This window comes from Pelobates fuscus, chromosome 4 (assembly GCF_036172605.1).
Source record: "Pelobates fuscus isolate aPelFus1 chromosome 4, aPelFus1.pri, whole genome shotgun sequence".
Classification (NCBI taxonomy): domain Eukaryota; kingdom Metazoa; phylum Chordata; class Amphibia; order Anura; family Pelobatidae; genus Pelobates; species Pelobates fuscus.
The window spans coordinates 133,493,734-133,507,755 of record NC_086320.1 but is presented as its reverse complement, the minus strand read 5'-3'; the positions used below and the strand labels follow the sequence as shown (position 1 = coordinate 133,507,755).

At 40.9% G+C, this 14,022-nt stretch overlaps 1 protein-coding gene across 1 annotated transcript in view; it reads left to right on the top strand.

Annotated features, from left to right (window-relative positions):
• RTTN (rotatin) overlaps positions 1–14,022 on the top strand; it is a 189,757-nt gene that overhangs the window by 89,660 nt on the left and 86,075 nt on the right. Inside the window, exon 29 of the mRNA XM_063451614.1 lies at positions 12,865–13,084. Within this exon, the coding sequence (XP_063307684.1) occupies positions 12,865–13,084 (220 nt within the window). The remainder of the gene's footprint in view (positions 1–12,864; positions 13,085–14,022) is intronic.

Below are 14,022 nucleotides of genomic sequence, written 5' to 3'. Positions count from 1 at the left end.
CGCACCACCTAGCGACTCACCTGGGGGCACCGAGATCACGCACCCGGCAAGACATATGCCGTTCTTCCAAGCGGCCAAAGCGCCAAAGAAAAAGAGGAAGACCGGGGCCTACCACGCTACCCAGAGCCTGGACCTGGAGGCTCTGTTTGGTGCCTTCACTACACCAGGTACAGCGGGAGAGCAGGGGCTGGCAGGGCAGGCCACAACAGCCGCAGGGATGGGACGCAGGCCCCCAAAATCGCCCCCACACACACCATCAGGGGCACAGCACATCGGGCACATGCTTCAGCGGCAGCCTGCTCCTAAAATGGCGCTGCCCGGGTACAACAGGGCCGTGGAAACGCCAGAGAGTCCCCCACAGACTGACTCCAATACACAGCCAGTCCAGCCCTGCACAGAGCCCACCACACAAACTACAGGGGATGGGTCAGCCCCAGTCACCCAAAGGGACTTCCAAAACTTAGTAGGAGAAATAAAAAACCTACTGGCAACTAACATGGCAGCCATCAAGGCAGATATACAGAGCGTCAATGACAGAGTGAGCACAACAGAGGGGGATATTGCTGACCTCAAACAAGGCATGAATGCTACACAAGAAACCGTCCACCACCTACAAACCATGCAACAAGCACTCTCCATACATCTAGCCACACTGGATGATAGGTCCAGAAGAAACCATCTTAAGATAAGGGGCATACCGGACTCGGTAACTCCAGAAGAACTCCCCCACTATGTGAGGCGCCTGGTGGCCACCATCTTGCCGGCCGCACAGGCCAAAAAAGTCACTCTAGATGGAACGTACCGCCTGCCTAAGTCCAGCAAGGCCCCAGCGACGGCAGTACAAGACGCCATAGTGCGATACTCACACTCACAAGACAAAATCGCCATCTGGTCAGCGCTGCAGGGCAAGACGCCGCTCACCTTCGAAGGCGCTAACCTTACCTTCTACCAGGACCTCACAAGGTCCACCCTGCAGTGGCGAAGATCCTTACAACCTCTCACAACCAAGCTGAGATCGGCAGGGATTAAATACCGCTGGATGTCACCCAGGCTACTGGTGGTTAACCACAAAGGGACGGTACACAAACTCTCATCGCTCTCGGAAGCCCCAACTTTCCTCACGACACTGGGTCTACCACCTCATGTAGAGACCGACGACAGACGGGCGAACCCTCATGCTTGGAAACCCTCCCGAATAAACCCGTTCGTGCCCAACGCTGGCACGGCCACCCACCCAGGGACCTGAACTCTGGAAAGACTGTATACCTACCTGCAAAGTTGCAAAGTAGACTTCCAGACACTGTTACAAAACGTTCTTAACTAACAATATGTAAATATGTTACTGCACCACACACATGTGAGCCCCCCAGGGAAGACCCACCACCCCACGACGGATAGAACCTGGTAAAGGGGCACTACTGGACAGGTGTTCAGCTCCACACAGGCTAACTCTCCCCCCCCCCGCCACCCCCTAGGTCAGGGGTGCCACCTAAGACGGGCCAATTTACCCACCCTCCATAGCTACACAACACACTATCAGAAGATAGAGCTATATCGAACGGCCCGGACCGACACAATCCTAACACGGATCTAGATTAAAAACCACACTTCCACATACCACACGCTCGCAACCACCTCTACAAGCCATCCTGGAAACACAACAACACACAAGGTCACACAATATAAAAACTGTGCAAGACAATTACTGTTATAACTGTTTTAACTATGCTAATAATATCTGTTGGTCAATCCCCGCTGCAGCTGTTGGGGCGCAGCGGTACAAAATGTTTATTGTTACCTATCACATGCACAACAAAAATAAAGAATTTAAAAAAAAAAAGAAGAAAGCACATGTACAGGCTCCTCTGAAGTTTGCCAATGATCTGCATTGTGGAGTGAGAAAAAAATCCCTCCTGAGATGTGTGCAAACCTGGTGGCCAACTACAAGAAATGTCTGACCTCTGTGATTGACAACAAGGGTTTTGACACCAAATACTAAGTCGAAGGGGTCAAATACTTATTTCACTCTGACATGCAAATCAATTTATAACTTTTTGGACAGGCGTTTTTCTGGATCTTTTTATTTTATTTTATTTTATTTTATTATTCTGTCTCTCACTGCTAAAATACACCTACCATTAAAATTTTAGACTGATCATTTCTTTCTCAGTCAGCAAACATTCAAAATCCGCAGGGGATCAAATACTTTTTTCCCTCCTCAATGTATTGGGGCTGATGTATACTATGGTCATTGCTGCCACCCTGGAGTGTGTTAGTCTGAGCGCAAGATGCATTCTTTTCTCTGCCTGGATTTTCAAAAACTCTCTTGAACTTCATTGTGAGCGAACAAAGTGTCCCACAAAGGGACTATTGGTGTGTACAAGTGAACCTGAGAGGGGGTAACCCTTAATATGACAACAAATAGAAATACATAAATGTCCAGAGGATACAAATCCAACGCACACAAAAATGGTTCCTTGTTAAATATACAACTAATACTGGAGAGATATAACAATTAGGTAAATTTTATTAAGTATTAGAAGAAAAAAAAAAGGACATATACATCATGAATTCCTGATAATTAAAAGCTATGGGTCAACTGCAGATTTATTACAGGTAGAACCTTATCAGTAAGCATCTTCATAACAAACTTTATTTTATCTTAGTTAATTATCTTGGGGACATTTTAAAATGGATGCAAACTTGATTAAGGAACTCTCGTCAAGATTGGGGATTACCTCCATACCTAGACACGGTAGTGAAATTGAAGGATGGGCCAGAGGTGGTGGCCCCCTTAACCACAGCCCGAACCAGTAGAGTAGTATTAAAGTAGTCTGTCTCTGGCTGTAGATAGGCAACCTAGCAAGGAGAGTCTGGAAAAGCTGAGCATGGGTATGGTCCGTACTCTTATTATTAAGTATTATGCTGAGGCAACAATGTCCTTTTGGAAAAGCCATGATATCTGTAACGGAGGTCCAGTACTCCGACCGAGTACCTCCGCCAAATCTGCTTCCTTGTAGCTATCAGGGACCCTGAAAACTTCAGACGACACAGGATGAAGGTTAAACAGCAACTCTTTAACGAATCAGCACACATGCAGCAAAACAACTCCTCCTCAGAGGAAAACAAAAATGACAGTTAAAGACGGACAGTGTTTGAAAATATGACAGTTATTAAGGGTTTTAAACTGGTGTTCTAGGAGGGAGGGGCATAAAACAGTCAAACTAAGTCCACAAAACAGGTTTTCTCTTCACACTCTGCATCCGAAGTGCATAGCAAAACTGCAGATCCTTTGTCAGAGCATTTAAAGGGCCAGAACCAGTCTAATAAAATCCACTATGCTCAAATAACATACAGTTCAAATACAGGCAATAATCAATGCAAAAGTCTCTTGTGGCTGCTTCTGCCACAATGCTCCCCCAGAACCAAGCCGGCATACACAGTCTGATCCCAACGGATCTGCTTGGGGATGTCCGGAGGAGTGCTCACAAAAAGCTGTTTCTATGCTTTTTCTGCATCAGAAGTGATTCTCCTGCAAGGGCCCTACTTTTACAATCCCAAACATGAAAAATCTGGAGTTAGATAGCAACCATGCTAACTCTGTTTAAAGACAATCTCTAATACTTTCCATAAATACATTTCATACACTTACACAGGAAGAATGTTACATTCTAATATTCAAAAAGGCATATTATTTTATACGCAAGTCAACATGTTTCTTTTTATGTTTCCGTTCTCTTTTGCGCCTGTTAGATTGCTGGTGATGCTTGGCTGGTTTACTGGACGCGACGGCAGTAGTATCCCAAGACCTTACACTTCTCACAAAGATGCTGTGGATGCTCTTTACTCTGATCAGACACATCAAGGCCATCTGGTTTTTCTAAAGGTCTCTGTTTGTGAGGGTATACGTTGATGTGACACTTTATGCATTCTTGACCCATATTAGCCCAAGAATTTCCACTCATCCATTTTCTTTTGCACGTTGGGCACTTGTATTCCCCGAAGCATCGCTTCTTTCCTTGGTATGGGGTTAGTCCTTCACCTTTTGGACGAGCCTGAGCCTCAGAGTCGGTGGGTGGTGCCGTGGTGCGAGCCTGTTGACGGGTGACGACTGGGTAAGCCTCCTGTGGGGTTGGTCGTGTAACAAAAGCGGAGGTTAGCTCCCCCAAGTCATTCCCCAGAATAACATCCGCAGGCAAGTCCTGCATCATCCCCACTTCCACTTGCCCCGACCCCGCTCCCCAATCCAAATGTACTTTAGCAGTGGGAATTTTGTAAATCGCTCCCCCTGCCACCCGGACTGCCACATATTCTCCAGTGAGCTGGTGCTTGGGGACTAGGTGATTGCGAACCAGGGTTATGGTGGCCCCAGAATCACGCAGACCCTGAAGGCGTTTTCCCTCTACGTGTACCCCTTGGCGATGTCCCTGTCGGTTGTCTGCAGCTGCTTGTACTGGGTTAACCTCGTGGAGGGTGCCCAAAGATTCTTCATTAGACCGGGTCCCGAAGAAGGGTTGTCGAGGCTCCCTCTGGTAGCAGTGTACTGCTGCCCGGTTTGCAGGGGAATTAGTTAGAGTATTCCACGTGGAGCGGTTTCTGTTTCTGGGACAGTCCCTCTGCATGTGTCCCTGCTGGTTACACGTGTGGCACCTGATGAAAGATCGGGCATTGTTGTACCGTGGAGGGGTTTGGTAGTTCCTACCACCCGGACGCAGTGCTGGGTTGGGGTTAATGGTGGGAGGTGGGTTAGCAGCTCCCAAGATGGACCGTGCCTGTGCCCGCTGTGCCCTCCTGGCATCTTGGTACTCGTCTGCCCACCTGGCGGCGTCAGTTAAGATGCGCGGTTTCCGATCCCTCAGCCAGTTTTGTAAATCCGGGGTTAACCCCTGGAAGAATTGCTCCAGTAGCAGTAATTGGCGTAACTCCTCCATGGTGGTAGCTCTGCTGGCTTGTATCCAGCCTTGTGAGGCTTGGTCAAGCTTGTGTGCCCACTCCGCATGTGAGTCTTTGTCCCCTTTTTTCAATTCTCGGAACTTGCGCCGGTATGCCTCTGGGGTAATGGCATACCTTTCTAATAGCGCCTGCTTTACCTTGTCATAATTCTTGCTGTCCTCTCTGGGTACAGCCCGGTAGGCGTCTGCTGCACGCCCAGACAGTTTGCCTGCCAACAAGGGTACCCACATAGCTTGCTCTACATCATGCAAGTCACACAATCTTTCAAAATCTTGCAAGAATCCATCTATTTCGTCTTTATCCTCGCAAAAAGTTTTAAATGCATGATGTGGTATTTTTGGCCTTCCCTGGCCCACAGTTGAAACAGCAGCGGTTTCTGCTTGAGGTGAGAAGGCTTGATTCCTTTGCGCCATCACGTGCTCCTGTGCATCCGCCGAAATTATGGTCATAATTTCTGGAGATACTGGAGCGGGCCAAAATGCCAATCTTGTCCTCATTTCTCGTTCAAATGGGGTCTCCTCCATGTTTGCTGGGGGTGTAGCACTACGAGCTCGGTCTCCTTCCATTAGCTCGGCAATAAGTCTTGCTTTAGGCTTATTGCTGGCTATCTTACCCCTGGCTTCCAACAGCTCCTTTAACCCCTTAAGGACACATGACATGTGTGACATGTCATGATTCCCTTTTATTCCAGAAGTTTGGTCCTTAAGGGGTTAACATTTGCCGTTTCAATATGGTGTAGTCCGTCCCCATTCATTTCTGCATCTGTATCAATTGCCTTCTGCTTTCCAGTATGTCAATTCCAATTGTATAAACAGCGTTTTTCTTGCTGTACGGTTGGATCCCGCCGCTTGCCACCAATTGTAACGGAGGTCCAGTACTCCGACCGAGTACCTCCGCCAAGTCTGCTTCCTTGTAGCTATCAGGGACCCTGAAAACTTCAGACGACACAGGATGAAGGTTAAACAGCAACTCTTTAACGAATCAGCACACATGCAGCAAAACAACTCCTCCTCAGAGGAAAACAAAAATGACAGTTAAAGACAGACAGTGTTTGAAAATATGACAGTTATTAAGGGTTTTAAACTGGTGTTCTAGGAGGGAGGGGAATAAAACAGTCAAACTAAGTCCACAAAACAGGTTTTCTCTTCACACTCTGCATCCGTAGTGCATAGCAAAACTGCAGATCCTTTGTCAGAGCATTTAAAGGGCCAGAACCAGTCTAATAAAATCCACTATGCTCAAATAACATACAGTTCAAATACAGGCAATAATCAATGCAAAAGTCTCTTGTGGCTGCTTCTGCCACAATATCAATATCAACTCCATGATATTAAAAGCTTATGGCCTGGTGAACAAGTCTTTTCTGGACAGGGGCATGGCACATTCCACTTGTGTGGTGGCTTCCTTTCGTACTATATCAGCATGGAATCCACTTGGTCATCCTGTCACATGTTTTTCAAATGTTTGCATTTTAATGTTTTTCAGTCCAGTGGCGTTCTTGGCAGGAGGGGACTAAGATGATCCCATATGTTAGATTTGTGGGCTCTCACGGGTAAGGGAAGTAAATGAATTAGTCAGATAAAGCAGACCTTTCTTTCTAAATGAAAAAAAAAATCAGAATTAAGTTATTTGTGCAAGATAATAGAAGCCATACTACAATTTATTAACTAGAGATTAAAGTATAATCTAAAGAAAAAAAAAGTGTTGGGGTAGGGGATAAATGAAAGTACTTTAAGTCCATTGTGCCATGTGGCAGACCAAGCCTGATCAGTTCCCATCTATTTTTGCCCGACTACTATTGACTTACTTATAAACATAGGTATTTTCAAGCTGTACAGTGCATCTGACATCTGAACAACAATGCCTAAAGATCGTACACAGGTATGTACAAAGTTCTAAGAGACAGCTAAAGGAGATAGAGGATTGACTGGCAGTTTTTGACCAACCATTTCCTGGTTTGGTGAGATCCCATTGTAGTGTTATTCTAATCTAAAATCTAATCTGTATTTAATATCATCAAAACAAAATAATTGATTTTGTATTTGTTTTTTTGTATATTTATTTGAGAATAACCCCCTCTGCCCTTATCACTGATTGATTACAGTAGAGTTATAAATTCATAGTTTATAGTACATTAAAAGTTCTTTATTAAAGTGTGAAAGACAGAAACTTTATTAAGAAGCAAAGTACTAATTGTTGGTTATTACAGTGTAAAAGAATGAATCCTCTTAACTTTAATAGCTGAATGCATACTGCTAAAGAGTGGAAGACAGATCTGATACTGGAATACAATATCAGCCAACTGCAAATCTAATAGTAAAATGTCCTCGCTTCAGATGCAGGCTGTTCTCATTTTCATTTCACCCTTAATGGGATTTTTCATGGTTGATATGTTTTCTAATGGTAATTAACCTTTAATGAATGTGGTATAAAAAATTAAGTTCATCAATCTACACAGAATGTAAGAGGTTCATTACATTTAGCTTAGTTTCTCTATTCACTTGAGAAGCCTAGAAATATAGAGAAAATATTATCTGATTCCACTGTGACAAATGGGGTCCTGCACCACATTGGAATTCTGTTATCCGGAGATAAATTATGGGTCCCTCATGCATCAAAGAGGCCAGCACATCTGTCAGCACTAGGGTACACCAGCATGAAAGCAGACTGTGTCTTTCTTTGGTACAGTTATAGTGTTTGTATTACTTCTCTTGTAAATCATGAGGAAAAGCCAGTAGATACCTTATTTGATTGTTATAAATAATTTATAATGTTATTTTATGTACATACACAACAGTAATGTATGAAGATCAATTATTTGTTAAATATTTTTTGCGACTACAGTGTTCTCATGGAGCAGTCATAATGAACAATGATTGAATGTTCCTGCTGATTGCCACACTTTTAGATCTTTTCAATAGGTTTTCTTCTTTTTTTTTTTTTTTTACTTGTGCTCTCATTGTTTATTTATATTCTTATTTTCTGCCTGTGTAGTGTAGGTAGTCATCTCGGCATTGGTTTGTTGAGCTTTTAGTCTGTAAACGATAGCCTATCTCTTTCTCTTATTCAATTGATGTGTATGTAAAGATAGATTAATAATTAAATGTAGGTGTTCAAAACAAGGAGCTTTCTTGCTACTGCATTTAGGGTTGCAACTCATTTTGTCCTGATTACAAAGTTACATCTCCCATCTCTCTTTAATTCTCTGCGACTGGCGGCATTTTTTCAAATCAGCCCTAGGTTGGCCAGTTATTTGCCATGCTGCCAGTTATTGAGTGTACAACTAGAATAATGCTTGGGAGGTAGTTTGTGTGTGTGTGTGTGTGTGTGTTTTTGTGGTTTGTTTTTTTCCCCATTCTGTAATATAAATAATAAAAAATTATGGATATTTTATTGGAGATAGTAATGGTATCTCAGGGTAGTAGAGAAACTTCTGTTCATCACATCTCTAAACCCCTCAATGCCATTATAATATACACTGTTCACTATGGGTCATGTGATTTATAAATACACAATACATTATATACAACATCTTTTTATTTACTTTGTAATGCCTCTGTAAGTCTTACTTGCTCCAGTGACATCACTACCCACTTACGGTGAAAACGCATTTATGTAAATTATGTTTTCCTGTGCTGTTTTTTCTTTTGGGAACTTCTTTATGCAAATTCAATTGATTAAATTCACGGTGCTTTAAATCTGATTAGCTGAAGCAAACATGCATGCAACACATTAACATACCTGTAAAATATCATTAGAATATTTCTTGAACATAATTCCCTCTCCATAGTGCACTTTGGAGCCCATAAGGAAAGAAAGAAAAGATAGTTGTTGAAGGTCACAGGAAGCTTTCTATTAATCTTTGTGGAGCACAGCGTGTGAGGTTTTGTATTGAGAGGGCTTGTTGTGCCAACTGTATAATATATGCATTATACCAGACACTATGGCTTGGCACCTGGAACATATTTGTTTGCTGCCAAGAAACCTGGCAAGCAGCTAAACAAATGCAGAGCTCCAAATACAACGCTAAACAGATGTATTGTACCTCAGTCTCTCACTCCAGGTTAGTCTGCATTATGTCAGGTGGTAGATGTCAGAATTCTAACAAAATGGCTACTGCTAACATGGATTTAATCCAAGAACATTCTACAATGTAAAATACATTGTTAAACATCAAACTATTGAAATGTTATTTGTAAAATACATGGAGAAAGGAAATTCTAAAATTGTACATTATTTAACAATGCATTTTTCTGATGAATTAGCACAAATGGCTGCTAATATCACTCTTCCAGGAAGGAATAAATGGATGTTTTTTTGTTTTAAGATTTCCAGCTCTGCAAATATGAGCCACAGTCGTCCTATATTTGGGCTGCAGATTACTGCCAGCATCATTAAACTGGCCAGCCAAAATGAAACAAGTTTGCCTAGCATTATGGACTTTGATTCACTGATTCACTTGTCTTCTGGCAGCAAATGCTGCTATTCCTGCTTCCTATGCGGTTTTATTTTTCTTTCTTTCTTTTGTTTAGTGTAAAAAAAATAAATACAGGTTTTAGTTTTGAATAGCCTTTGGTAACAGTGCTTGTGCAATGTTTTTGACATGGACCCTAAATGTGTAACTTAGTTGATCCCTTCTTACATTTTAAAATAAGGTCTGCGACTAATTCTTTAACCCCTTAAGGACACATGACGTGTGTGACACGTCATTATTCCATTTTATTCCAGAAGTTTGGTCCTTAAGGGGTTAAATGTATTGTCACAAGTAACAAAATAATATCTGCAAAAACCCCTTTATTAGATTCATCCATGTGTCAGATTTATCTCCAATACCCCGAGGAAGGTGATTACAGTGAACCATTTATTGTGAACAGTTGCCAGAAACATGATAAACCTAATATGCTAATTCCAACCAAGTCAAACCTTTCTGTTATTTGATCACTCTTTTAACTTACTTTTCAAGGAGGCACATTCTTCTATACTCTCGCTAAAATTCTTATATTTTTCTCTGAACAAATCGAAAAAGGATACTGGTGTTTTCACTAAACTGTAAATTGTTTGGACAAGGATATTGCACATTATAGGCCACTACTGTTATATTAAAGTAGCCAAGAATTGTTCTTACTTGGCTAGTTTGGTGGAAGATATGAAGTTTTATTATGTGTTCTTGAGAAGTCTACACACATGAAGCACCTCAGCTTCGTCCTACTTGTGACAGTTTATGGAAGTGGCAATAGAAATCAGCACTTTTAGAATTGGAGGCTGAAACTTCTACCTGTCTATCAGTTAGGGTTTTTTTGCTTCCATTAGCTCCAAGGCACAGGTTCGCTAAGCTAGAGTGCAATTACCTTAGCCCCTTCTCATTGTGCTGTATTACAGTTATTTGAAAAGCATAGAAAACCTGCAACTGCTTACATGCATGCTCATGTGTAATGCAGGTTTTTTTATGGGTATATCTTTTAAATTGTATAAAAAATATAAAATTTTCCATGCAGTGTTCCTTTCACCGGCTAAGGTGAAGACAAACATACATTTATGAATTATTTCCTGTAATAAGTAATTTAGACGTTATACCTTCTCTTACCTTTAGCTAATATTAAAATCTGAAAATTAGTTACATAAACACTACCCTCCATTCGTGTGAGTAATACAAGGTCAATTTCCTAATGTTACGGCTTCCAGTATATTTTTTCTCAATGCAACATTTACACAATTTTGGAGGGATAGGGATAAACATCTTTAAAGTCAAGATGGGAACTACTTGTGGCCCTGCTCTTATGTGCAGCTGTTGTGCAAGCTCTACTTTGTAAATATCTGTGGAAGCCAACGCAAGTCATTATGGAGATGTAAGATTTGGGAACACCATGCATGCAGATGCTCTGTAAGACCTTATATGTTTCTTGGGAACATTATGCTTTATGATATTACATCCATGCCATATGTTCTGTTGATATTGGCAGTCTTCAAAGACACTTTGTGCTATCCATCTGCTATTATTTACAATACCAATGAATACAATAATAAGAGTAAGATTAAGTGGGGTGCCTTACTGTACTGAATCTTTAGTTGTTCGGTCTTGCTGCCCAGTTTTCACAAGTAGAAATCCTCCTTAGGTGATATCTGTTGGTATTGAAAGGTTTATGTGCTCACCAACTCAACTATCAATATGTCTATGGTTGGTTCTAGCAAGATCTACAGTGAAATTAATCCTCTCCATCATGCACCTGCATCTGAAAGGCTAGTTCCATGAAATATTGTCTTTCTTTATACAAATTAGTGATGTTTCCCGTTGTGAGAAATCCTAATTTGCATAGGTTTTGCGGCTGGCATATCAGTGAATTTCATTAATGGGTGGAGTATAACGGTATCTACATCAGGGATATCGGCCCACAGAGACCTTATCCCAGGCATACATAATTTTAGAGATTATTGTGATAAGTCTGTTAAAGAGCAATCCAGTCAGGTAAAATTCATGTTTCTGACTCATTATATTTTTGGACTTCAGAGGCTGTAGAGACATTGTAAACCAAATAGTAGGGTGTCCCATGTTAGGATTACAAAAGGTGTCTTACACCTTGCACAAAGAATTTGTAGTGCAATACTTATTTGTATAGCTAGGAGATGGAATGCCACAGAGCCCACCCTGGTTTATCTTCTTTATAAAATCTGTGGAAAAACCTATAGCTAGGATGACTCCTAACCATACTATAATAAAATCCTAGTCTTCTTTGCTGAGATAAATGTAACAGCCTCTTTGAGTGTGCCCACCCAATGTGGCATTTGGGACTGTACCAGAGCTGGTCATCATTAGAATTCCTTGTCAGCACACCCTCTCACCACTTCAAGCTGGTTTCTTATTAGAATTTCCCTCCACTATGATTTTCCCCCCCCCCCTTTGTTTCCTGTCTTTTGTTTTTTTTTGCATGGATTACGTATGGCAGATGTGTCAGTATAGCACTGTAAAAGAGAAATCCAAGTGCTCATGCCAATGTACAGGATTTTTCTGTTAGATGCCCAAGCATGCATGCAGGCATCATAGGATGGCAATCTCGCTGCAATAGAGAAACGCATTGGAGGGCATATCTACTAAACAGTTATTTCTAAAATATATAATCTATATATATATGTGTGTATATGTATATATACAGACAGTCCTCACTTACGACAGAGTTCCGTTGTTATGTCCTGGTTGTGAAACGAATTGGTCGGAAAGTGAAGATGCGCTAGAGAATAGGTCTATGTTTGGGGGAATCCCCCTTAACATAGACCAGCTCACAAGCGCAGGGAATCCCATGAATCTATGTTCGGGATAGATTTGCTCACTAGCACAGGGAATCTCTGAAATCTATCTTTGAGGAAAATTCATGTGACCAGCTCTCTAATGTGGGGAATCACTCGAATGACCTCGCTAGAGAGCTGGCCGTAAGTCCAAGCAGTCGTAAAGCAGGTAGGTCACAAAGTGAGGACTACCTGTATATTTATTTATTTGTATTTAGGCTGACGGGTATCTCTTTAGTACACTGCATCAATAGTTGCTTGTCTCCTGCTAAGGTCAATCACGAGGTAAAGTTAACATGCTCAAGGTGAGACTTTTTTTTTTTTTTAAATGGGTAAGATGTGGTTACTATGACAACAACTTATGCAGCATGTGTTTTTGTGGGAGTGGTCAGTATCTTTGCAAACAGAAGTTAATGGCTGTTAGCCAATAAAAATAATAGCCACAATTTTGCAAACCATTTGGTAATTAGCTACTAGTGATAGCTTACAACGCCTTTTTGCTGATAAGGCTGGTGTTGCAACACTCCTCCAAATAGATCATGCATGATCTAACATTTTTATTGGCGGTTAAACTTACTGATATATCCTCTAAAGTGCAGTCCTTACACAATCCCTGATTTATTTATTCTGCAGGAAGTGCTTGATTCTTGCTGGATCATTCAGAACACAGCTGGCTTTACAGTTGCTTCACTGTTTAAAAGTGTCTGACGTGCCCCACTTCTATGGATTGCCTTCTCTGTCAAGAACCCTCAGAGGAATGGTCCATGTAACATCATTGCCAGGCTGGAGCTCATACTGCCCGTCAACAGAACCATTTACCGTTTGTGTCAAATTGCTGACCAGCCTTCTAGAGGTATGACAAGATCACCTATATCTACGTACAGTATGCTTGTCTTGAATTTAACATGTTTGAGTGTAATAAACTATAAGCTATACATTTCCTCATTAATTATTTAATCAATTAAAATTGCTGTGTAATATTATTATTAGAAAAAAAAGGAAAACAAACACAGAACATCCAGCTGCAAAAAACAGACGTATTGGACTGCGTATGACTGGAAATGATCAAGTAGTTAAACGACAGATAAAATGCAAAAAATATACAAAATAGATGAAGAGAATCTTATAATTTCAAAACTATAAAAGTGTATGTCTCTCTTTATATGTGAACCTTCTTACACTCATGGGTAATATGTAAAAAAAAAAAAAAAAAAATAAGAGAAAAAGAAAATAAGTACAATATGTCTTCTGAGTACTTAAAAAAAATGAATAAAAATTGATATAACAGTAACCACTGTGTATCTATAAAGTAAACCATCTACAAGTGAGCTTTGATATCTTCTTTAGTATGAACTCTCTATGGACAGCAGATCAGAACATATCACGGATTTATATCCATAATCTAGCAACTCCGGTTTGTGGACGGTAAGCTCTAACCACTACTGGTATCCATTTTTTTCGAGTACTCAGAAGACATCTTGTTACTTTCATTGTTCATTCTTTATGGTATGAAGTAATGTACTATAGATTGTATCCAGCGTTTTTTGATACTGGATTAATTTTGTGTATAATATAAATTTAATAAAACAGCAATCTTTTTTGAGCATCGATTTTTGGAGTGCAGTATCATTCTCTATATATTTGTATTGATATTTTTAGGTTAATTATAGGTGGGTAACCTCGATACCTGCACCACATTACAGTTTTGAGTGCCAACATATGTATACATTTTTTATTCTTTATTGTATCATTTTCTGTTACTATTAACATTTATTTGTGTAGGTTCAAACA